The following is a 24,975-nucleotide window of genomic DNA, read 5'->3' on the forward strand; positions in this document are numbered from 1 at the left end:
CAGCTTATGACCATGTCACCGCATCCGCCTGCCTCGAATAATCCTCGCAGCGTCCAACCGGGGACGCCCTGTTTGGACCATCTGGACAAAAACACACCCGCCCCGACGCCAACCGATCAGCACGATAGCAAAAGTATCAACGCGTCCCCGTACCACACACCGTCCCATCCGGGCGGCGGGAATGGCCCGGGGGGCACCGGTGGGTCCGGGGATGGCGGTTCATCACAGCAACAGCAGCAGCATCAACAACAACAACAAAACTCCCAGCAGCAGCAAATGTCGGGCAACTCGAGCAGCAGCAGCAGCAACAGTTCGACGAGCAGCAACTCGGCGTTGGGCCAGCTGAAGGCATCCCCCCGGAACACGCTGTCCGCGGGGAGTGCGGGCGGGCTGAAGGTGCGGTCCGAATCGGCGCTGGGAGCGGGCAGTGGCGGTGGCGTCCCGATGACGCCGAGCATCAACAGCGTGTTCAGCTCCGCGCACCAGACGGCGATGGCGAACAATTTGGCCAGCAAGCGCGAATCGATCCTGCAGATGCTGCAGTCGCTCAAGCGGCCGTCGCTGTACTGCAAGGACTACGAGACGCTGCAGGGCGAGGACATTCCCAGCACCTCGCAGCTGCTGTACGACTACACCTCGCTTGACGCATGGTAAGAACCGGACAAACAAGGGTTATTCCCTTAAATGTTTCGAGCTCTGAAATGAAATTCTATGATGCATTCCATTCTGAGAATGCATGCCAATAATTGTACCATCACTCACCAAACTTTTATGAATGTTTCAAAACCGATATCAACTTGGTTTTAGTCATAAACAAAACAAAAAAAAATAGTACTTCGATACCTTTTTGTTACATGATACATGTACATGTTTGTACATGATACATACAAATGCAATGTTTTGATAAATTTATTAAGACTTACAATTAGTTTCAGCTTGATGTTGGCGCTGTTTTGAAAAACAAGAACAGATGAAACACGAAAGCGCAGCCATGCGCTTTTTTAACTAGTTTTTTGGTGACATATAATTGTGCCTAAAAAGAGCAATTCATTCTTATTTTGCGAAACATGAATTCTAGTGATTATTTTAGAAAAGGATCTAAGTGTGCAAATGATGTTAGTCAGTAAAGTAATGTCAGTAAATGAGTAACAAACTTTATTTCTTCAATAAGTGACTAGACATTATTCAGGGTTAGCCATTTTAAACTTTGTACACCATTTCCAAAGTTTGACATATCTTTGCAATAAGTAGTTAATGAAAGAATTCTATTGTAGAAAAAGTTTAATAATTCCTAACATGTAGCTTATTACATCGCATTTAATGATGAAATGCCATAACAAACAACGGTAATGCTTTTATACTAATCATCCTGCTCTCCCCTTTGACGCTTTCAGGATGAATCACCCAGTGAAGCGGATGCGACTGGCGGCGGAAGAAAACCGGCTGGTGAAACAAATCCGGAATCTCGACCTGTACGCCAACGAGAACGCACGCACGCTCGGAGGCCCGTTCGGGGGACCGGGCGGGATCAACAGCACCACGAACGGCATGCTGCTGAAGGGCAGCGGCCCGGGGAGCGATTCCTCCGATGCGCACATGTCCTCGGAACACGGTGGAGGAAACGGTGGTGCCTGTGATAATGGTGCCTCCAGCAACGGTCTGCTTGGACACGGCCAGATCAAGCTTGAGCTCGGTTGCGACGGTGGACAACAAGGCGCTGGTGGTGGTGGGGGTGGCGCTGGTGGTGAGGGGCCCAATGGAACACCGGATAGGAATGGAACGACCGGTCCGGACGGGGCGCTGCTCGGCGAGCACGAGATCAAGAAGGAGAAGGAAGACAAGGGCGGGTACAGTTTGCTGACGGATCAGGACCTGCAGCCATCGATCGACGACCTGAACCAGATCTTCGACGACGGTGGCCCGTTCAACGACGATCCGGACATGCACAATACGCCGCCCGGCTCGAACAAGAGCAGCGGCGGCAGTGGAGGTTTCTCCGAGGACAGCAAACGGTACCCGAGCTCGAACCACCACTCGCTGAACAGTGGCATGCTGAGCCCGAAGGAACTGTCGCAGATGTTCCCCACACCGCCGAGCCTTGATCCGCACCCGAGCTCGAGTCCCGGCGGCGGCGGATGCCTCTCCGACGGTGGCATCGCGATCGACACGATGGTCGACCTGCAGATGTCGCTGTCGTCGTCCGGTGCGAGTGGCACGGGTGCGGCCCTTGTTCCGGTACTGCCCAACCTCGGTAGCCCTCAGGAGGAACCGATCGACGATTGGTCGTTCGTGTTTCTCCCGCCGACGCTCTGCACGCACGTCGGATCGTCCAAGTACGCTCCGCTGCCTAACCTCCCGAGTCAGCTCGCACCGTCATCAGCGCTCGGGCTGAATCCGACCACCCTCGTGTACAAATCGTCCCGCCAGAAGCAGAAGGAAAAGGCGGCCGAACGGGAAAAGCAGAAGCTTCGCGAGCAACAGGAACGCGAACAGCAACAACAACAACAGCAGCAGCAAGATCAGTCGCAGCAATCGGATAATGTATTGCCGAATGCCGGAACAGGAACAGGAGCAGGAGGAGGAGGTAGTGTGGCGGGCACGGGCGTGCCGGGAGGGTTGGGACTTGGGTTGCCCATGCTCAAGCAGGAAACCCCGCTGACAGTTCCGCAACCGCTGAGCACTCCGAACTCGCTGCTCGGCGGGTTGAACAACCTCAACGGATCCGTAAGCCACCCCTACTCAAACCCACCGTCTCAGGGCGCTCAGTCGCAGCCGCACTCGAGGCCACCGTCGGTGAACTCCCTGCCCGGTGGGATCATGGGAGCTGGCGCGGGAATGCTGAGCCCTTCGCCGGCCGGCGCCTCTTCCGCCGGCGGGTTGTTCCATCCCGGCCTGGGCGGAATCCCGGTGCCGCTGCGCCAAGGTATGTCCCCCATATCGCCGGCCACCCCGGGCGGTGGTGGCTCGATGCGTGTGCCCACACCGCAAGGTTCGTGTCCACTGCCCTACCCTTCACCGCTCGGTGGTGCCGGCAGTCCCAACCCTATGGGTGTTGGGTTCCGCCGGGCAACGCCACTGTTGCCACCGCCACCGTACGACGTCGCGATCGCCAGCCCGGCCAACTCCGTCGCTACGCCTTCCTCCTACCACAGCAAGCAGTACCCACTGGACGGGGTAGACGGTCCGGTTGGACCCGGTTCGAACCGGGGACCGATGACTCCCTCATCGAGCCTAGGCGGCACGACCGTGCATCCACCGCTCGGTTCTTCGTCCGCGGGAGGAGCGGGTATCGCGAGCGGCACCAACGGGTCGGGGGTCTCCGGATGTCGGCCCACCCTCACCAGCATCGAAACGAACGCCCTGCTCGTGAACGTCCTGCTGTACGATACGGCACTGAACATCTTCCGTGATCACAACTTCAAGAGCTGCACGCTGTGTGTGTGCAATGCCGGGGCGAAGTGCGTCGGGAACATACGGGGCGCCGACAGTGGCCTCTACCTCGCCCTGCCCGGTACGAACTGGATGGACTCGGTGACGGCACCGGCCGATGGGACGGCGGGTGGAACCGACACCGCTTCCACGGGTGTCGCGGGTGGCGCTTCCGGGGCACGGAATAAATCCGGCATCCTCGCCCACCTGGGACTCGGTAGCGGTGGGAATAGCAATAGTAGCAACAGCAGCAGCAGCAGCAACAGTGCCTTCGGAGGCTCGCCGGCCGTACTCGGGAGCGATCAGCAGCAGAAGCCGGTCACGATCAACATGGACAGTCTGCAGAACGGCTACCTGGACGAGGACCCGGTGGACTGCCAGTGCGGGTTCAGTGCGGTCGTCAACCGGCGGATGGCACACCGGGCCGGGCTGTTCTACGAGGACGAGATGGAGATCACCGGCATGGCGGAGGATCCGGCCGTGCACAAGAAGAGCTCGCTGTTCGAGTTTCTGAACGGCACGGCGAAGGCGATCAAGGCGGAGGAGGGTTCTTCCAGCGGTGGTGCTGGTGTGGGTGCTCCGGGTGGACGTAATGGTTCCGGGACAAGCAGCAGCAGCAGCAACAGCGTAGCACTGGCCGCCACCAACACGACGGCCAACGGCAACAACTGTGATAGTCTTCCGCTGACGCTCAAGGTGATGGATCTGCTGCGCGAGCAGTGTTCCGTGGTGCAGAGTTCGAGCAACTCGATCCACCGGGCCGTCAGCCGGTACCGGGGGCCACTGTTTGGCCGGGGTGCGGAAAGCGCCAACGTGCATCTACTCGAGTACGTCGATGCGAACGATGTGATCAGCTTGGCGCTCGAGCATGGGCGTCTGCAGGCTCTGAAGGAGAGTAAGATGGAGCTGGATCAGCCGGCCGGAGCAACATCGTCCGCGCTGGTCCGTGGTGGGACGCTGCGCGGTGTCATGAACGTACACAAGTGGCCGTTCCTACGTGCCGGTGGACCGAAGAGCAACCAGGACATCAAGCGCATCATGAACTCGATGCGGCCGCTGCTGCAGGACGCTTTCCACAAACGCTGCACGACATCGCGGCTCTGGGACGCACCGTACACGATACTGGGGCCGCTCACCTGGCGCCAGTTCCATCGACTGGCCGGACGTGGCACGGGCCAGTGCGAACCTCTGCCGATCCCGTCGCTCATTGTCGGATACGAGAAGGACTGGCTTTCGCTGGCACCGTACGCCCTGCACTACTGGGACAAGCTGCTCCTCGAGCCGTACTCGTATCCGCGCGACGTCGCGTACGTTGCCATCGTGCCGGACAACGACTTCGTGGTGGCGAAGGTGCGCACGTACTTCAAGGAGCTCAGCACGACCTACGAAATGTGCAAACTCGGCCGACACACACCGATCAAGGGCTGGGACGGTATACTGCGCGTCGGCAGCCAGCGGGTGCTGAAGGAAACGCAAAACTCCAACCTCGACGAATGGTTCACCAACATGGGTGTCGACCAGCAGCAGCGGAACGGTGCAACCACCACCGGCAATCCATCGGCCTCTTCCGCCACCTCGAAACCAACGTCCGGCTTGAACGAGCTGCTCCGGTTGTACGCGCAGACATGCCAGCAACAGCTGGCACCCTACCTCTCGAAGGTTCCCTCCGACAAGAGCCTCCTGGACCCTCCGGAAAGCCATCACACCACGTCCTCGTCCTCCTCATCGTCTTCGGCTGGTGCCGGATCGTCGTCGATGGGAGGGAACGGTATGGGCCAGCCGGGAAGTGGCGGTATGGGCCCAAACCGGGACGGTGTCGGTGGACCCGGGCAGAGTCCGATGCCACCTCCGCCACCCAGCACACCGGATCCATCGCAGCCGGGCGATAAGGCACCGAATACACCGAAATTCGATCACGGTAAGTTTGGATGAGGTGAAGACAATCGTTGCTATGGTAACTCGACTTTGCAAAAGTGACAGACTACTTTTTGGGAAATCGTTTGACAGTTAGCTTCGCCAAAAGCGCTCCAATTGACAGTGTTTTTAAATCTGACGTTCCCCTCTTTCTTCCACAGATGCCGAAAACCGGGACCAACTGAATACGTCCTCGGCGAATCCCGCGGACGGGATGCTGATCGACGACGATGGGAAAGATCCGCCGCACATCGTGCTGTACATCGTGGAACCGTTCACCTGCGGGAACGATTCACCGGACGTGGAACGGTTGGCGTGCCTTTCGTTGCTTCGATGCTACTCGAACATCCTGAACGCGGTACCGGAGTCGATTCGTAGCAACATCAGCGTGCAGGTAAGTGTTGCAATGTTCGCCTCTTTCCCACCGTTTCCCTAATGCTTTCAATGTACTGTGTCTCTTGTAGATCATTTCGCTGGAGAGCATCCTTGAGCTGGGACGGGCCAGAAACCGGTTACGGTTGAGCGACCACATGCGCTGCCTGGCGTTGAGTGTGTTCTCCCAGAGCCGGAAGTATCTGGCGCACATGAACACGGTCAAGAGCCTGACGGGCTTCGGGACGGCGGCCAACGCGGAGCAGTTCATGAAGAACAAGGACGACAAGAATCGCGTCCCGTACCGGCTGTACACGCCCCCGTACGTGCTGGCCAAGTCGTGCGAGAAGAGCGAAAACACGGAAGCGTTCGGGAAGACCAGCCTGAAGCAGCAGTGTTCGATCATGTACTGTAGCTACTGCCTGAGCGAGGACCAGAGCTGGCTGCTGGCGGTGGCGACCGACGATCGGGGCGAGTTTCTCGAGACGGTCACGATCAACATCGACATCCCGAACCGGGGTCGGCGGAAGCGTGCGTCGGCCCGCCGCTACGGGCTGCAGAAGCTGATGGACTTCATCCTCGGGTTGATCTCGCAGACGGTGCAGCCGTGGCGTTTGGTGGTCGGTCGCATCGGTCGCATCGGGCACGGTGAGCTGAAGGGTTGGAGCTGGCTGCTGAGCAAACCGAACCTCCAGCGGGCGTCCAAGAACCTGAAGGACATCTGCGAGCAGTGCGCCCTGATGCACCCGATCTCGGTGCCGAGCATACTGAGCGCGTGCCTGGTGACGCTCGAGCCGGACTCGGATCTGCGCGTCATGTCGGACCAGTTTACGCCGGACGAGCGGTTCAGTCAGCGGTCGATGCAGTCGCCCCTTTCCACGCCGCAGGATGCGACCTGCACGCACATACTGGTCTTTCCGACCAGTGCGAAAGCTCAGGTATGGTAATGATCGCACCGGAACCATCGGCAGACACTAACTATCGCCTTTCATCCCTTCTCTCCACAGTCGGCACAGGCGTCTTTCAGCGTGATCGGTGAGCTGGACCTCGGTGAAGATTTGAACATGGTCATCATGGACGGAGACGATGACGACGATGGCATCAACATGCTGGATGTGTTCCGGTGTTGGGGTAAGTTGACTCTAGACCGATGTGGCTATGATTGAACCTATCAGAACGTTCGTAAAACCTTATTTCTGCATCTTCCCCTCTCGTTTCTGACAGACGACATACCAATGCAACAGATCAATATGCCCCATTCGCGGCCGGGAAGTCCCTCGCAGTTCGAAGGCAATCAGCAGAGTCCCGGTGAATCGAAGGGTGCCGGTGCCCGGGATGGCTACGGGGCGCATGATTCCGAAGAGGTATGTCAAAGTGATAAGTGATCCGAAAGTGTAAAAGATTGCAGAGTGGTTAAAGCCCATTTTTTCCCCAAGATATAGGAGACATTCGTGGTTCGTGATTGCATTACTTATCGAACGTTTCTACTTTTTAGGTCGGTGTAGTGCTGCAGCAACCCCTAGCAATAGGGTACCTGGTGTCGACCGCACCAACCGGTCGCATGCCCGCCTGGTTCTGGTCGTCCTGCCCGCACATGGAGAACGTCTGCCCAGTGTTTCTGCGCACCGCCCTTCACCTGCACACCCCAACCATCCTGCAAAACACGGACGATCCGCTGCAGCAAAACCAGTCGTCCACCGAGCACCCGCTCGACTCGAACATCACGGCCGACGTGCTGCGGTACGTGCTTGAGGGCTACAATCTGCTCTCCTGGCTCGCGATGGACTCCAACACGCACGACCGCCTGTCCTGCCTGCCGATCCACGTCCAGGTGCTGATGCAACTCTACCACATGACAGCCGCCTTGGCGTAAGCGGAACCGAAGGCACGTTAAACGATGCCCACGCAACCGATGTTATTGCTCAACCGCGGCGGCAACAGCTCCCTAACCAGACAGCGACACCCATCCATCTCACCAGCTTCCCGATCACACCCGCCTCCCCACCCTCAAAGCCCGATCTTGACCCTGACGGTCTTTATCTGTCTGTGATATTAGATAAAAATGCAAGCGGAAATCCGGAGCGGTTTCCGGACAAGCGGAGGAGGGAAGATACCAATAGTCAGGATAGCTGTTCACATGCTGCCAATGTTCTGGGCTGCTGCCTGGGAACGGGTGAGAAGGGCGAGGGAAAGACAATGCAATATTTGGAGCAATGCAATATCTCCGCACATTATACACCACACACACACATACCCTCATGGAATCGTTTAATATTGTGCGTTAAATTCCATGTACTTTTTAACTTTTTAAAACGACAGGGATTTTCCTGATTGTGATGTAACTGTGGCCAATCCAACCGTACTGAAAAGATGTATTCCGTTAGCTTTTATTGGGCCTTGCTTTAAATTTTTGTTTATCTCAACGTTTTTTTGATCGTTTTTTAAATTTGTTATTTTCAACGACAAGCACGTATCAAACAGAACGCTTTTAAAATTAACAACATAGTTTCGGACTTTTAATTAGTAACCTCAAACAATAATGAACGAAAGCCATCACCTTATTGAGTGACGTGCTGGATAATATCTTATTATAAAAAATCCTTAAAGTAACGCTGCAAAACCTAACGCTGCACGGGTGACGCTCCTACTTGGATAAAGTGACGCACTAAAATCGAAGCAAAACCACATCTTTGTATGGACATTTTGGAAACGCTCATCCCATTGCATTGCATTGATCACCATAGCAATCAGCATCCTTGGCGAAAATGGAAGGATCGCTATAGTAATCACAGTTGACCTGGGGAAACCAACTCGATTGGAAAAAAGTAGAACGGGATTTTCGAAATGGTTCTAAATTTTGTAAAATGCCGTTCACGGGCACTATGTGTTCGGTTGATCAGATAGTTCTAAAAAATGTGCACCAAATCCGTGTTCAAAGGGCGCGGGCAGGCTGGCTCAGATCAATTGAATCACTTTTGCTGTGTATTTTGTAACACTGCAAATGCACAAAAAATTATTCGAAAGGTTCAAACACAAAAAAGTAGAAAAAAAAAACACTTAAAAACAAGCACATATGACACCGTTTTCGACACAAATCACTATCACCGAAACAAAAACACAATCACAAAAAACCTGTTACAAAAACGCACTACAGGTCAGTTCCCAAAACACAAATTTCTGAGCCGTCTCTCACACGAAACCACACACACACGCCTCTAAGAAAAACAATTACAAAATTTCCTAAACAATAAACAGTCAATTTTGTAGAACCTGAAGCGTTATCTTACAGAGTCTATGTCTGTCTACCTACAGAGCCTGTCGTCTACGTTTCTCTGTACTTTGATCGCCTTGGCAATCAGCTCGCTTGAGTTAAACAAAAGGATACTTGGATGACGAAATTCATAAAACGAACACTCGAAACTCTCCGAACACTAATCCTATTGCATTATATTTTTAAATTTAACGGTTTTTAAATTGAGATCGTAAAAAGAGCCAATGCTCTTCCAACCGGGATAAGGTTTTGAGTAGATGCAGCTTTTCATCTATTGACTCTACGTGTTCACTTTATTAGGTCTTCTAAATTATGCGAAATTTAAAATGTTCTTTTGCAATTAGCCAGTATTTCCCGGGGACTCCATTTAGTAAGACGATAAGACCGGGAATATTTGTCGACACATTAGTCAATTAGTGATGTTTGGCAAATAACGGGTATTGGCCCCGTTATTTTTCTTTGACAACAATTCTTTCGTTTGGCCCGATAAATGTTTCATTACTATTCAGCCATCATAAGGCAGTCAGTGAGCCGGGATTTAAATTTGGCCTCCCACAGTTTGATACAGGCCAAATCTTCTAATTGGGCTGAGCCTTTGATTTACAAAATTTGCCACAATTTTATTAGATTCTGATGCAAATTATTTCATCAACATGGGCCCGTGTAACCGGGCCGTTATACCTAGTTATGTTAAATATTTATTTAGTAGAAGATAACGTAAATTATTTCCCTCATGTGTAATCTCCATTTTTGTTCCATGTGGTGTGTGTTTGGGTATTACAATCTATTGCGTTAAGGGAACCGGAATAGTCATCCGGGCAATTCTTTGGTATGCCCTTAACGAGCAGGCATGACCGGAGACGGTCGTTACGCCAAGGAGAAGCAGAAGAAGAAAAAATCTGTCGAGATGATGGAAGCCGGAAAGGGATCAGTTCTACCACCCTACCTTTACGTATTTTCATCCCTTGACTCTTCTTTTCCCGTGCCCCGATGTGTAACTTTTTTATTATAGCAGTATTTATTTGTCCCATTTCTCATTAAAAAAATAAAAACAAAAATGCAATCGGTTTCACGAAAATGATTAAACAAAAGATTAAAAAGAAAACGTACACAATCGCGTAGTCACTGGCGGCAACATTGGCAGCAGGCAGCATTTCTTGTGGTAAATCCGGTACTGTGTGCAACAGCTAGAAGAAAGAATTAGGCGAGAAGTTAAACCCACGCAACCAATATTAACCAACGCAATGAGATTATTCTAAAAAATGAAAAACCTAAACACGGCTTAAGCGGGATGAGAAGGAGAAGCTGATACTCAAGAAAATACCCGATGTGGGCGTATTTTGGATCAATCAAAACCCCAAAACCAAACGGGATGGGAGAGACAAATGTCAATTCGAAGCAAATCACCTACACGATTACGCGGAAGATGGCGGGACAGGCTGGTGGCTTCTTCCTGTTTTTAATTTATTACATGTTTGTACTTTCCTGAGGTTGGAAACGGAAACCGGGGCCCGTCCAGGGAAGGACGAAGGGCTCCAGTGTTTTTGTGTGTGTTGGTGTACATATATTTAACTCGAACGTTCGAAGGTCGGCAGACAAAACCAGACCAGAGCCGAAAGTGGCTGGAAGTATTGAGCATTAAATGTTTGCGCGAGACGTAGGACAAAGTGTAAATTAATTTAAATAGTAATTTAAATTGAATTGAACCCGGTGAAATCGTAGCGTGACAATGAATCACACAAACAATGTAAGCATGATTAGGGAATAGGGCGTTTGTGAAAGGGGAGGAAGCATATTTCTAAGGGATAGCGAATCTAAATTATACCATAAAGAAACATACAAAAACAAAACCATCTAACAAAGCCGAGTAGCGATTAACGACAATTTAGCTGGTAAGGAAACAACACAACTCACAACAAAACATCCACTCACTGACGCAGACACACATACACGATTTAACACAGGGACAGGAAAGCAAAGAGAGGGCTCTAAATCTTCTAATACAACACACATATCCTGTCGGCGACATTTTAACCAGGGCACGATGAGTTTTAACAGAATACTTAACTTCATCTTCCCAAATCCTGTGTGTTTGTGTGTATGTGTATGTGCCTGGAAAGCCCCACTTAGGCGACCAAATCATCAGGATCAGGATTTTTGTTTCTCGTGTGCCCGACCGCTGTACATACTCAATTGTGGAATACTGGAATGCGGAAAGCAGTATAAAAAAAAAAACGAAAAGTCGGAAACCAAGCTAGTATCCTAAGAAAGAAGACGCGAGATGGCAGGGCGGGAAGAGGCGATACTCCATGTAGTCTATTTTAAGGATCAACACTCCATTTTCACGCTCCACAAACACAAACCAAACACCACACACACACACACACACATTATCATACTCATGAACACACACACACATACACACAACTGAACCATAGACGCTCATACTCATACCGCCTCCTGGGATCAGATAAATTTTAGGAAATATTTAAAACGCATCAAGATCATCTCAAACGAAAATCGCATCTGCATGTCGTGCCGAGGAGGGCGTATCCTTTTTTCCCTTTTCCATCGTGCACGCGCTGGGGCTCAAACAGGAAGCAGCAGTTCGCTGAATGCCAAATGAAGAAGTTAAAAATAGTGAAGATATGCGCGCACCACGAGCCGGAGGCGATCGAACATGATGTATGAAATTATCTATTTGATACTTATATTTATATACATATATACATGCATATATATATATAAAGAAACTATCACGACCACCACCACCTTAAATTCTAAGTCTAAACCTCTCCCCAAGCAAGAGCTCCCCGTTTCTCCAATGTGCAAGACACAATTGTGACGAAGGGGGTCTTATAGTAAGATTGAACAAAACTTAGGGGCCCACAAAGGCCTTATAGTTTGACGACGAAAGTATAGAAGTATCTATGATAATGGGGAACGGGCAGAGGAGAGAACTTATGGCGGAGAAGAAAACGATGGATCCCCGCTGATCCTTAAAGGATCAACGGCAACAGCACATACGATCGCATGTAGGAGCGTGGTGTAAATATAGTGCGCTCTTATGCATAAATGCATCTAAACTAGAGATATCTTAGCGTGTAAGTAGTTTAGCTGAAATGCTATAGCAAAGAGTATTGATTGAAGCAACAAGGAGAAAGAAGAGAAAAACCAACAAACCAACAAACAAACCCATTAAGTAGTGAAAGCGTTTTTAAGTAGTGAATTTTCCTTGAAATTACTCTGGTTCGAACCGACGGGGCGGAAGTGTTTTCCAATTTGTCGCTTCCGCCGTTGTGTAACAGCAAAAGCAACTGCAAAACAAAAACACAATCAAATGTTCTGTACAAATGTTACCCCATTAGAACCCCTTGGAGGGGGTTTGGGGGCTAGTGTGTGAGGCAGGTGGAAAACGGAAAACAAGTTACAAATAAGGTATTAGCACGAAGTGACACGAAGGACATGCCGTTCTAAAACTCGAAAACTCGAAGCCAATGGCTAAAAGGGGGGGAGGAAATGGTAAAATGAAAATCATGGATTTAAAATCATAATGGTTGAAAGAGATAAAACAAAACATAAAAACATGAACAAAACCCCAAACCGAGGTTGACCATTTTGTAAGGCCAAATTTGTACTTGAAGCATGAGAAGGTGAGACAAAACGATGAAAGCTAAAATCAACAAGATTATGAACAAACACATTTGGAGCATGGTCAAAAATCTCTCAATTAGCGTTTTTTTTTGGGATACATAGTGAACCACAGTTTTTCTAGTTATATATAAACGTCAGCACGTGCATTTGAACGCGCGACCGACGGACTTCCCTTTGTATTATGTCCCTGTGGATAATTATGAGAAGTAGTAAATCAAATGTAAAATAAAAGGCGACAAAAAAGACACGTGGTATTGCAGCACCATCGCATCGCAGCGGCATGAAGCCATGCTCGGTGTGGCGAAGGAAACAGTTTCTAAAACATGATACAACAAAACAAATCGCACCACAAACACACGTACCCACAGCTGATTATTATTGATTATTAAAGTAATGCCGACGGATGCCGACGACGACGTGTGAATGAAGTGAAACAACCACAATTGGAGTAAATTAATTACCTATACATGGATTATATTATATTGGTATCTTAACTAATAATACCTGTATATGTTAAGGTTTCGTTTACAAAAAAATACAAGAAAATAAATGGATTATGATTGAAGCACATGAAATACCTGTTGTTTCTACTCGTTTCTGTTGTTATTTTGCTCAGTTTTAATATTTTGTTCTCCCATAGATCAATTAGAACATTTCACCATGAATTTATGTGAAAAACGAGATCAGTGCTGATCTTAATTTTGTTTTGCAAAACTTCCATGGGAAGTAAACAGAGTGTTGTTTTGAAATAATCAACTCACAGTTAGCGGTTCGTAGTACCTTCCGAGTATTTTAAATATATAAAAGCGTAAGGCAGCGCTCTGTGAGCTATCGAACAAGACAAACACGACAAACACGACAAAAAAAAAACGATCAAATCCATGCAATCATATGGAGGTGCTCTGTCAACCTGCATCGAACATGTCAGACAAACACGACACAGAACAAAACAGTTTGATTTTGTCGTGCAGGGCTGTATCCCACGGTGAAACAGTATATACCTTGTTTATTCTGCTACCTTGCTGCTGGGAGAGTGACAGTTCTTCACGACAATTCGCAGAGCACCCTTCGAACAATGTCGTGTTTGTCGTGTTTGTTGGACTGTTCACAGAGCGCTGCCTAAATTACACAGCTGGTCACGTGGTATACTATAGCCCAACGGCCCAAAATTTGAAATAAATGGGTTAGTTTCAAACAAGGTTTCTACAATCTACAGGCGCCATGTTTAATTGTCAAAGGTTTTATTTAGTCCAACCTTGGTAATTTCAACACTGTCAACAAGGTTGGCCGGTTTGTTTTCATTTCGGAAGACAACGTGGTTTATAGTGTATCGAGAATGAAATCCTCACCGGCTAGCGATCAAAATCTATCATGTAATCTTGATATAAAACAGCCAAACAAAACGTACATAGCAGCATGGAAAGACAGGTTAGTGGAACATTGCTTTTTGTTGTTTGAAAAGGGTGTACCTAAATGTCTATGCGTTTATCATCCCGTTCGCTGGACCACAGGGACGAGTTCGTGGCGGTGTACAATCAGATATTTCAGTCTGCCGCAGACGATATCGAGGCGATGGAAAAGGCCATCCAGTGGCTGAATGTGTGGAAAGTGCGCCAGAATAAGCACATTCCAACCTGCATCCGGTGTACGTTGGCCGTCCTCGAGGCACGGCTGTTCGATGTCCGGTGTCAGCGCGAGGGTCGCGAAAATGCCACCGAAACGAAGCACATCTACGCCGGAGCGTTTACCCGTTTCATCAACTTCATCACCGAAGGTTCGGCAACTTTCCGCTACAACAAGGCGAGCATCGCGGATTTCGTGCGTGGCCAAGGCATCGAGTCGTACATGGTGGAGCTGCGGCATCTGTGCGCCCATAAGTCGGTATCGGTTTCGATCGACGTGTTCCGCCGATCGGCGCAGTACTGCCTGGACTGGCTGAAGGTGTCGTACTGGGAGCGCGAGATGGCGATCATGCAATCGGTAACGATATTCACTGTCAAAACCTTGGAACTGCGATCGACCATTAAGTACACGGAAATGATCACCAAGCTTCGGCAGTTCGATGTAGTAAGTGGTGGCCGGGCGTTGGGCTGTGAAACGTTACCTGAACTCGAGGAAAAACGTAACGACGACGACTTAAGACTGCTGGATGAGTTCGAATCCACCAAGCTCAAGGCGATTAGCGAGCTAGTTTTAACACGCCTTCGAGAGAGGCTTACACCGCCGCGGAACTCGGCCGGCGTTAGAGCCTTGTGCAAATCTGTGCTTGACAACTGCAAACGACTGCTACTTTATCCAACGGTTTGGAGGAGCGAACCATCGGTTGGTTCGATTTACAATGAATTTTTTCGATACCTTGCCGAGGTTGGTTGTTTACAGCCGTTTTTCGAGCAGCTGGTAGCGATCTGCGAAAACGGAGCCGAAGCCGACAATCTGCGTCGGGGAGCAAAGTATTGGGCCCTGAAGATTGCCGTGGGTTTCCAGGTGCTAGCCCAGTTCAAAAAGGTCTGCAAATCGTTACCTGCGTCACAACTGGTACGGTTCCACGAGCTGAAGTGCCACAAGGCGAAGAAGCGGGCCCACATATTCTTTAATGACTATCTTACTCGGGTACTCAAGACGGATTGCCGATACCAGCTGGCGCTTGGTCTGACCGTCGACTGTCCGTGGCATTTGAAGCTGTCCCGTGTGTACTTGCTCGATCGATTGGCAGCGGTCAATCCGTACACCCGAGAGATCGTAGCGGTGTAAGTTTCTGTGGTGTAAAGAAACAAATTTCCGCTCCTGAAGTGGCCTAACACACACCCTTTTTTTCTTCTACAGTCTCCTATCGCTGGCGCCACCGACGATGAAAAAGCAGCAGCGAAAAATGTCGGCCTTAATGCAAACCTACCTCGGTGAAAATATCAGCATGGACGATTTCGAGGAAGCTGAAATGGAGTGTACTAAAAAAGGTACCGCGGTCAAAAACCACTCTTCGAAGGCGACGGAAAAAGAACTGATGAACATCTACTCGAAGGAAGACGTCATCAAAATGGTGGTCAGCAAAAAACGGGCCGCCGGGGAACAGTTGGAAGGGCAACCGGAAACCAAACGTTGGGGCCCGTGGAGCGAGTCACAGGAACCGATTGCCTGGGCAAGATGCCCTCTGGGAACGTATCACATCGGTTTGGCAAAGTGAACAAACTCATTCGAAATAATACCTTTGAAAAGGGGTAAGAATAAAATATTTTTAAAAATGTGTTTCAATGTTTGAAACGGGCATCGCAAAAATAGTCATTTTTCGCTTTTTCCTTTGTCCAACATTTCACACGTTTCCTTTACCCTGCGTTTCGCACAATACGAAGAAGTAAATGTTTTGTCTACGCAATACTTTTGATGCTCGCTCCAATGCCATCGATATTCCAAGAATGATCGGTGATATGTGCGCATTCATATGTGCGTACACCTCGTTTCCAATTCGTTCTGTCTAGATCAGTCTAGTTCTGTCTCCGTCTGTGTTCTTGAGTAACCATTTGGCGTTTTCACGGACATAACACGATCAGACTCGTTTGGGCTTGATCCTTTCGTGAGAGAAATTTCAAGCAAACCATTTGCTGCACCGTCTGCAAGTGTTAATAGTGGGAAGATCGCGTTGACGTTTGTTTGAATATTTTCTCTGCAATAAACCACCAACGGTGATCAACGTTCAGAAGTTTGAGACGAGTGTTGTAACGTACCACAGGCGACAAAAGTGTAAACCACAAAGATCATCTCCCATTTATCGTGGCCACACGGGAAAATAGAAACGTACGGTAAGTATGCACAATTTTTCAATCACAGTCTATGCGAAACGTGTGCGCTTTTACGTATATATTCACCCTCGATTTCGCAGACCATGTCACGAGCGTACGCATCGCATGTTTTACAAATGGCCATCGGACAGATCTGCCATACGATCGGTTGGGACGCAGTGTCGAGCCTTACGTTGGAACAACTGGTCAGCACGGTTGAGCACTTTCTGCGTAATCTCACACGCCAGATGGTGCGCTGCAGTGAGCTAAACAATCGTACCGAGTCCAACCTGGACGATCTGGCGTACGCGTTTCGGGCGTTCGGGATAAACCTGACGGAGCTGGAGGCGTATACGAAAGCGGTCGAGTCCATTCCGTTGCCCTTCGCGGTGCCCCAGTTTCCGCTGAAACCATCGGGTCCTTCCAAACTTAAGGCCAACAGTACGGCTATCGAGCTTCTCAATAGTGTGGTGTGCAAAGAGATTGAGTAGACATGATTTGTCGAATGTTACTAAGTTGGCCATTGAAGATCTACCACGTGTGAATTGTGTTTTCGGTAGTTGAACTTTTTCTCCCACCATGAATTCGGTGATTAAGTTTTACATGTACTTTATTTCCTACGTATAGTTTGTTACTTTTTCCACGAAATATACACTGTTTGATGAACTTATAAGGTGAAATAAAAGGTAGCCTACAATTGCCCTAAAACTATATGCATGCCACATGTTGTTGTTGGTTTAAGGCCACGCGTGTATTTGTTTGTCCGTGCGGCGAGACCCACCCCCACCTCACCCTTACTCCTTCGAGTGGTCGGAGTGTTCAGTCATTCGGTCGGATGCGCCTGCCACACCTTCGCCTGCAGCACGTGCAGTATGCCCTGCAGGATGTCGTTCTTGCACTCGATGCCGCGCTGGATTTCCCGCAGCGTGTGCAACTTTTCCCGCTCGATCTCGAGCCGCTCCTGCTGGTAGCTGGTGCGCCGCCGGTACCGCTTCCGGTGCGGCGGTTCCATTTCGTCCTGCACCACCTCCTCCTCCGGCTCCTCTTCCTCCTCGGCGTACTCTTCTTCGGCGGCCGGCATCTGGCCGACGATTTCTTCCTCCTCCGTCTTCGATATCACATCCGGCGGTGTGTCTTCCGGTGGATGCGAAGGTATTTCGAGCTCCTCACCCATCGGAAACGCGGTTACGAGCGTTTCGGTAAACTCCTCTTCCCCGGCGATCATCTGCCCGACGGAACCCGGATCGAGGTGTTGTTGCTGTTGTTGGTGCTGTTGGAGCAGCTGCTGCTGCTGCTGATGTTGTTGCTGATGATGGTGATGATGAGCTTGCAGATGATGATGATGATGATGCTCGACAGCTTCGACTATTTGCTGATGGTGTTCCACCATTTGACTATGGTGATCGAGCTGCTCCTGATGCTGCTGCAGATGGTGCTCGACCGGCAGTTGGTGCTGCTCGGTGTAGCTGTACGACGGGGCAGAATCGTCCAGGATCTGTACGAATTTGTCGTAGTATGGCCATTTGGGACGGTTGCTAACTTGCCCCAGTACTGCTTGCTGGTTCAGTTTTACCCTCACCTACGGAAGGATGGTAAAATGTTTGAAAATATTTTCAACCACAAATATAATGCCAAAAAACAACGTGTGCCCCCTTACGTACCTGTTCAAATGTTTGCTTTAGATTACGAAACTTTTTGTACGCAACGTCCCACTCGAGATCGCACGCGTAGATCTTCTTGAACTTCATGCTGATCTCCGCCCACAGGTCCTTCTTTTTGTTTTTGCGATCCTTGAACTTGTCCTTCAGCAGCTCGTACTCGTGCAGCAGCAGCAGGCAGCTTTCGCGCGTCCACTTGAACTCTTGTAGCGGTACCGGTGCGTCGTCGGCGGTAGCGTCCGCGCCGAGCATTGCCGCCGCGTCCGACACGTCGATGGTGGCGGCCACCTCCTCCATGGTGTGCCGGTGGTAACGGAGCGCGTGCTGCACACTCTTCCGTCCGTGGTCGTGTTCGGGCACGCTTCGTTTTGGGGCCAGCAAGGATGCAAAAATTTCTAGCAAACCAGCACAACAACACCAGCGGCTGGAAAATGTTTTGACAGCAGCTGCGTACAGCATCAGTGCTGAGTGCTGAGTGCTGTCAAACGGCACTCAGCTGCTGTGTAGTCGATATATGTTTTTCATTGGTTTTGGTTACGTTTGAAACGCCGGAATGTATGCAATCGTAGCAACACCGAACCAGTAACGGACTTTTCGGTTGCGAAGGGGGTTATCCATCACCTAATATCATTGTAAACTCCAAATATTCTGGATTGAAAATATGCCTTGCAAATAAGATACCGTTAACATTCGGTTGATTTTCTATAAAAATACACTAAGGACATGTTCCAATCTTTAGCATATTTGTTGATAATTAGACAAAAATTCATAGTAAATAGTAATACCACTTTCGTTTGTTCAGAATGGATTTTTGTAAAATTTGACGATAGAAATCGTAAATATCGATAACACCGTTTAAAGAAAGCTTCTCTCTGCGTGTAAGTACAAAGAGTAAGTCAAATAACACTCAACATTCTTGGCAAAAGCAAAAAATACTTTATCGTCATGGTAAAAATACCATATCGAAATCATAATCGTTCACATTTGTTTGTCAAATTTTCGGATGCTCTTAAGAAATTGCATAAAAATCGTAAACCTTCCGTAGAGAAGTGTTGATCTATATGTTTATATCACCATTTATTCATTTGTTTACAACTTGTTTTGAACAATCTATACAACAAACCGCATTGTTTAAAGTTTTGCTTCTGGAAGAGGGTAGCCTTCTTTTTTTACATTCGTCTATCAACACTAGTAGAGAAAAAACTATCAATTTTCTCTACATTCACGCCTCTTTTCATCGGTTTCCTCTAGGTGGAATCTACTTTTACAATTAACGATCGGATTTTTAACAACAGTTTTAATCGTAGTGGTGAAATATGTACAATTCTCGTTTATCAACTAGAGAGAGGTTTTGTTGCGTTGAACCATCGGAAGATCTATACTCTCGTTCGGTAGCAATTCTTTTTAAGGATTGGAAGAAGGAAACAGACTAATATTACAGGCAGGTCCTGCGGAAACGGGATGCCTTTAGCAATACTATGGAACAATTGCTTCTTATCCTACATGCGAAGACTAGACTGATAATCGATCGATCGTCGTTCCGATAAATTATTCAGCGTTTAGGGTGAGCAACAATTTGCTTCCCAGTAGTACCGGTACCCAAAGTTGATTGTTTGTTTTTTGGGTATTGGGGGATTTCCCTCGTATTGGAGATTGTATATATAAGCTGCCCTAGGGTGCGAAGAAAATCTTCTAAAAAAAACTCCTACATTTGTGGCCCACTGTACAAACATTAAGACATGATCATCTCCGTGCGGTCTTGGTGTTCCTTTACCGGTTGTTGTTGGATGGTTTTCCAGACCTTAGAGACATCGATCTATTAGTGTTTAACGCTCGTGTGCATTTTCTTCCATTAATACGTTCAATTTGTTACAGTTTATTACTATTATTATTGCCTTCTTGCTCCGCCTCACTTCGACCATTTCCTCCTGCTCGGGTTTGCGCTTTTTTTTCCGAGCGATCACAGTTTAAAAGTAGTTGCTCACTCCCGCTCCGACAGCCTACAGCCTATCCGGGGGGGAGTTGTTGCAGTTGTTTCCCAGCGGCAGCCTCTTCCCCCCTGTACGCATCTACTTTTGCTTGACGTGCGCCTCCGTAAACTTATTCCTTTGATTTGGCTCTAACTGCTTGCATGCTTGCTTGCTGGTGAATCGGGTATGGCTTGAAGATCACCAAAAAATTGTCTGATGTGTCACTGCTTATCATCATCGTCGCCGTATCGACTTTGGGCAGATACTAAAGAACGGGTACAGGTAGCAGTGCAGGGAGTAGATCCGCTTCGGGTCCGTCTTCAGATCGAAACCATCCACCTTAACCACGTTCCATTCGTCACGCATCCGTGCGTAGCTGAATGACACCTGTGATCGGGAGAAAAAGAAAAGAGGATCGTGTGTTAGCGAAGACACAAACCACCGACGGGCGGGCAAAAGCACGTGGACGTTACCTGATCGTGGAACGTTTCCGGTCGGATGAACTCCATCGGTTCGAGATGCGAATGGAACGCGTCGATCACAGTCAGCGGCACCTTTAGGATGTGTTCTGAGCAGAGATAAGTAAAACAACAATTCACAGGTTAAACGCAACGAAATACAAATGAGCTTCTTTCTTCGGTTTCTTTCTAGACCTACCTATCAGGAACCCCATCGTAACGTCGTCCGGGAAGCGGATCTTATCGCCGATCGCGACAAACTTGCCGCTGGCCGCGACGGGCATCATGCGCAAGGCGAGCGCCCGGCTGACGCAGAATCCTGCCCCACCGGTCGCGAACCAGAACGTCACCTTCTTGTTCACCTCCGTCGAAGTTTTGGTCTGTTCGGGAAGAAAGTGAAAAGAAAGAGAATGCATTAGAAATTGGGTGCCATCAACCATTTAAGTTAAAGATGGAGAGGAGTGTGAGCCAAAAACAAAAGGGGGGAGCTCAAAGGGGAATTGATTGGGCAAATCAATTGAAGCTTATTGAGACTGTGACCTCGAGTGACGGAGTGCAGCCGGAACGAATTGCGCCAAATTGGTCGCGAAAACACAACAGAATGGTTTCCGCCGGCCGTCCGGAGGAATTGTTTCAAGCCAATTGATGGTTTGGGCTTTAATTTAGATAAACGAGGAGGAGTTCGTCCGCTTCAAAATGAGTGCTTAAACTAAATTGTTAGATACTTTTCCGAAGAAATTAGCCTCCGCCTTTGATTAAGTCTTTCACTTCGAGCTCGATTTGACTCGCCGAAGGAGGAACTTACAAAAACTATTCTTCTTTGCCGAATACGATCTTCTGATACGAATCTAAAACTCGAACTCGAAACCCATATTTGGCTGGATAAACCAAACAAGGGAGGCTCCCGGCGGTACTTGTTTCGATTTTAATTCAATTCGGTTCCCCAAACCAAAATCGACCCGAAAAACCATTGCGTCTCGAGTAAAAGTAAAAGAAAACACCGTACAACGATGGGAAACCGAGATCTTCACGAGATATTTCTCCCCAAACTCGAGCTCGTTTGATTGATATTCTTGTGCCCGGTTTTTCGTAACCGTTTTTCCGGGCCGATTCCGATAAGCACGCCGTTTGCTGCCGCCCGGGATTGATCGATCGTGGTGACGATCTTTATTCATGACGATGGTGTGCACTGCAACGGGGTTGTTGTTTTGATTTCTATCGTCCGTTATCTTTCCTTCCCGCACGTAAAACAATCGAACTTGCAAACTTGAAAAAGATCAGCGAGAAGGTGGTTCAAACTTTCGTTACACATTAAATGCATTTCGGTGGAATTATGGTGGAAAATGGATGGGAATGAAGCGGGGCAAAAGAGAGGCAGAGAAAAAGAAGGTTCAATGGTTGCATGGCGGAAGACACTTGATCCACAGCATCCCCGTACTGTTCGACCAGAAGCCACACTTGGACCGAAGTTCATCTTTCGCCTCAAGACGAGTGTGTGTTATGGAACCGCACTGGGTTGACTCTTCTTGCGCGCCGTGGCGTGTGTTGAATTATTTATTTAGTAGGTTTATGTTTTTGTTTTGAGCCCCCCCATCCACTCCTCGTTACCACCTTCTTTTTCCTCTCGCGTGCTGACGAGAACTGACGAGGAGCTGACCGATGTGTGCGACTACATTCGCCGACTGCAGGAACCGTCGACGGTGCGCAACTCGAAGGTGACACTCCGTGTCGTTCCACTTGCTTTCTCTCCCTCCCCCCCTCGGTTGCAGAAACCAACCCTGAAGGGTGGCTGCTGGGTCGCGGAATGGGTTTATTTATCATTCACTTCATCATTTCGCTTATGATGCTGCATCCGAGTGGATCGGTCGTACGCGAACGTACGAACACAAATATTCCGGCCCCGATCGGATGACTTTGTTTGTTTGTGGAGCACGGTCGCGGTGGAAGCTCATCATTTCATTGCCCGTAATGCGGCTCAAAGACGATCAAGGGACTATGGGCTTGACTACGTTTGAGGGAAGGGACAAAAGTTGTAGCAGGATGAAATACATGTTTTCGATCATTCGATTTTAATATATTTTCAAACGTATTAGCTAGAGGGGAGAGGGGGATCCTTCTAGTTTTACCAGAGGACTTTCACTACTCACAGTACAAGAGTACAGTTTTATAAATTTATTTTTGTTTTGTTCCAATTATTTCACTCATCTCTATTTTTCCTCGACTCCACCACCATGGAAATAAGTATTTATGAAAATAATTGTTTTTTGAGTAAATTGAGCAGCTCAGGGATAAACTGACTTCAAGACCTGTGGCCCAAGATACATCGTTTGCACAGTGTTTTGTACGAACTTTCGTCCACCTTTGGCGTCCATAGTTCCCATAAGCAAAGAGTACGCTGTGCCAGAAATCAAACAAAATCACGAGATAATAAAACAAAAACGCCAAAGTAGCTAGAGCGAGCCCGGGACATAGTTGTCAAGCATCCCTTTGGCAGCCAGAAAAGGGACAAACCGCACCACACTGATCTTCGTTTCGGTTGGTCAATTGGCCTCCGTCTCTCCGCTGCCCATCCGGGTCGGAAATAAACCGTTGGCTTCGAGTGGCCATCGTCGCGTTCTTAAGGACACATTCCCTCCCCCTGCGCTTTCCTCAACGAGTCGTGGTGTCTTATTCGAGTGGGTTGTTGTGGGTTTTTTCCTTTTGTTTTCTGTTTTTCGTTCCAGTTTTTGCTCGCGTAGGTGTATGGATTTTTCTTGTCCTCCAAGTTACAAACCCTTCTGCACCTTCCTGGTGACCCTCCTTACCCTTTGCTGGTTTGTTTTTTATTCCGGTGAAATTTATTTTCTCCCCGAAAGGTTTGTTTCCGACTCCTGTTCCGACGGTTTGTTTTGAGTTTTGGGTGACCGATGATTTACGAGCTCACCTTCGCTCGGTTGACATAATTCGAGAATGCCAGCGTCCGGCGATCATCGCGTCCCGCCCGGGGGAACGGTGGCTATTGTTTTATGCTTCCACCGGGGGCGGATGTGGATCATCCCTTCGCTTTTCCTCAGCCCGATCGCTTTTCGTTTCGCCGGAACGAACGACACAAACCAATGACCACCACCGGACATTGTCAGTCATCGTTTAGCGGCGAGGTTTCTGGTTGATGGACAGTCCATCCATTCCCTTCACGATCCCCCTCTCTCCCTTGCTTGCTCCTGTAAGGTGGTGGTGGTCATTTTTCAGACGTGTTGTTTTTCTTAACATGTAAATCCAACCCGCTTAATTCACTTCCCCTTGGGTGCATGCGGAATATCGAATGCAACCTCGCTAGAGGAACCATTCAAATGCGCAGAAATATTACACAGCCTTTAGGAGGGACGAGAAGAGGTTTTAGTTTAATTGGATTAAATTAACCCCCGATGCTTACGGGCTGTGGTCTCGTCTGCCTAGAAACCCGCAGCATCGGGTTTCGAGTGCGTTCCCTGTTCCGGTTTGGCTATTTGATTGATATGTTCAATCAATCGTAAACCCTGACGAGTGGCCGGTTTCGTCCCGGGACGGAGAGGGGAGAGACACACAATGTCCCCTGCGTTCCATCTTCAATCAATTAATCATCAATCCACCAGCAGCATTCTTTGGTCGCGTCTCCTTCACCTTTTCCCGAGAGTCATCGCCGGAAGATTTCAAGTGGTGAAAAAACGAGATAAACACGCAGAAACAAGCTAATAATATTTTTCTCTTTATTTTTTGTTCGGACTTCTTTTTAGAAAGACAATTTGGCTACCGAACGAGCTGCCGTTTGCTATCAGAAACGTGTAGATCTTTCGCTTTGGCGGAGAAGAACGGCCAGTTAAAAAAAAGGTTGAGAAGAAAATGTCCCCCCCAGCAATGTTCCCGCAAAAAAATAAAGAGTGTCATTGCGTGGTGGCAATTTTGGTTGTTTTTTTTTTGTGTTGTCCGTTTGCGCCACTTTTATGATTACGCAAAGTGACTGCGCAAACGCTCCCAGGGCGCTCTGGGGGACATGTTTTAAAGGGGTTTTTTTTGTTCGTTTTCGGACATCCCATCCGAAACATGGTCCGGGTGCCAGCAGGCTTATCCGGCGATCGGAAACGCACAAACACACACACATACAGACGCTCTGGCGGACATGTGTCCACCGTCTGTGGACATCGTCTCACTCAGCTTCCGTCCCCTGGGTCTCTTTCCACTGGGTAATGATTTCCGTTGAGTGATTGGTGGTCAGTCGTCGTTTCCTTCCAAAGCCCTGGACCGTCGTTCCGCGCGGATCATTATTCATACTTTGCACCGTGCGTGACGTTCGTTGTTCCGCGGCTTCAGGTTTCCGTTCAGGCTGAAGGCGTTGGCGTCGGTTCGCATTATTACGGCTGATCTCACGCATCATCCTGCGTCGTTTGTCGCCAACCGTTAGGGACCCCTGGAAGGTGTTCACGAATCCTGGTTTACCGAAAGCAAGTACACGTGTTTGGG

General features: G+C 48.9%; 5 protein-coding genes across 5 annotated transcripts in view; 3 read left to right on the forward strand and 2 right to left on the reverse strand.

Annotated features, from left to right (window-relative positions):
* The window catches only part of LOC131266422 (mediator of RNA polymerase II transcription subunit 13), a 42,336-nt gene extending 34,043 nt beyond the window's left edge, over positions 1–8,293 (forward strand). Inside the window, exons 7-13 of the mRNA XM_058268937.1 lie at positions 4–650; positions 1,395–5,347; positions 5,505–5,737; positions 5,808–6,653; positions 6,723–6,846; positions 6,940–7,079; positions 7,211–8,293. Coding sequence (XP_058124920.1) covers positions 4–650; positions 1,395–5,347; positions 5,505–5,737; positions 5,808–6,653; positions 6,723–6,846; positions 6,940–7,079; positions 7,211–7,588 — 6,321 coding nt within the window. The 3' untranslated portion in view covers positions 7,589–8,293. The remainder of the gene's footprint in view (positions 1–3; positions 651–1,394; positions 5,348–5,504; positions 5,738–5,807; positions 6,654–6,722; positions 6,847–6,939; positions 7,080–7,210) is intronic.
* Positions 8,294–13,946: 5,653 nt separating this feature from the next.
* Positions 13,947–15,907, forward strand: LOC131262959 (uncharacterized). Its single transcript, XM_058265065.1, has 3 exons — positions 13,947–14,068; positions 14,152–15,387; positions 15,464–15,907. Exons 1-3 carry the CDS (start codon positions 13,977–13,979, stop codon positions 15,819–15,821), a joined length of 1,686 nt encoding a protein of 561 aa, XP_058121048.1. The 5' UTR covers positions 13,947–13,976; the 3' UTR covers positions 15,822–15,907.
* A 610-nt stretch (positions 15,908–16,517) lies between these two features.
* On the forward strand, positions 16,518–16,904 carry LOC131265027 (transcription initiation factor TFIID subunit 3-like). The gene has a single exon (XM_058267289.1). The coding sequence runs from the start codon at positions 16,518–16,520 to the stop codon at positions 16,902–16,904; it is 387 nt and encodes a 128-aa protein (XP_058123272.1).
* A 107-nt stretch (positions 16,905–17,011) lies between these two features.
* Positions 17,012–18,478, reverse strand: LOC131263612 (probable serine/threonine-protein kinase DDB_G0280133). Its single transcript, XM_058265842.1, has 2 exons — positions 18,075–18,478; positions 17,012–17,992 (listed from the first exon to the last, which is right to left on the reverse strand). The coding sequence occupies exons 1-2, from the start codon at positions 18,366–18,368 to the stop codon at positions 17,237–17,239; spliced, it is 1,050 nt and encodes a 349-aa protein (XP_058121825.1). The 5' UTR covers positions 18,369–18,478; the 3' UTR covers positions 17,012–17,236.
* A 1,797-nt stretch (positions 18,479–20,275) lies between these two features.
* LOC131263910 (fringe glycosyltransferase) overlaps positions 20,276–24,975 on the reverse strand; it is a 124,555-nt gene continuing 119,855 nt past the window's right edge. The window contains exons 6-8 of the mRNA XM_058266189.1: positions 20,699–20,879; positions 20,515–20,609; positions 20,276–20,428 (exon numbers count right to left, since the gene is read on the reverse strand). Coding sequence (XP_058122172.1) covers positions 20,276–20,428; positions 20,515–20,609; positions 20,699–20,879 — 429 coding nt within the window. The remainder of the gene's footprint in view (positions 20,429–20,514; positions 20,610–20,698; positions 20,880–24,975) is intronic.

Source organism: Anopheles coustani, chromosome 2 (assembly GCF_943734705.1).
Source record: "Anopheles coustani chromosome 2, idAnoCousDA_361_x.2, whole genome shotgun sequence".
NCBI classification, from domain to species: Eukaryota; Metazoa; Arthropoda; class Insecta; order Diptera; family Culicidae; genus Anopheles; species Anopheles coustani.

What these genes read in the sequence shown, in the direction of transcription:
- LOC131262959 (XM_058265065.1), top strand. Translation starts at nt 13,977, where the DNA reads ATGAAATCCTCACCGGCTAGCGATCAAAATCTATCATGTAATCTTGAT. An exon ending in ATAGCAGCATGGAAAGACAG is followed by an intron (nt 14,069 to 14,151) that starts GTTAGTGGAACA and finishes GCTGGACCACAG; the next exon opens with GGACGAGTTCGTGGCGGTGT. An exon ending in ACCCGAGAGATCGTAGCGGT is followed by an intron (nt 15,388 to 15,463) that starts GTAAGTTTCTGT and finishes TTTCTTCTACAG; the next exon opens with TCTCCTATCGCTGGCGCCAC.
- LOC131265027 (XM_058267289.1), top strand. Translation starts at nt 16,518, where the DNA reads ATGTCACGAGCGTACGCATCGCATGTTTTACAAATGGCCATCGGACAG.
- LOC131263612 (XM_058265842.1), bottom strand. Translation starts at nt 18,368, where the DNA reads ATGGAGGAGGTGGCCGCCACCATCGACGTGTCGGACGCGGCGGCAATG. An exon ending in TAAAGCAAACATTTGAACAG is followed by an intron (nt 17,993 to 18,074) that starts GTACGTAAGGGG and finishes ATCCTTCCGTAG; the next exon opens with GTGAGGGTAAAACTGAACCA.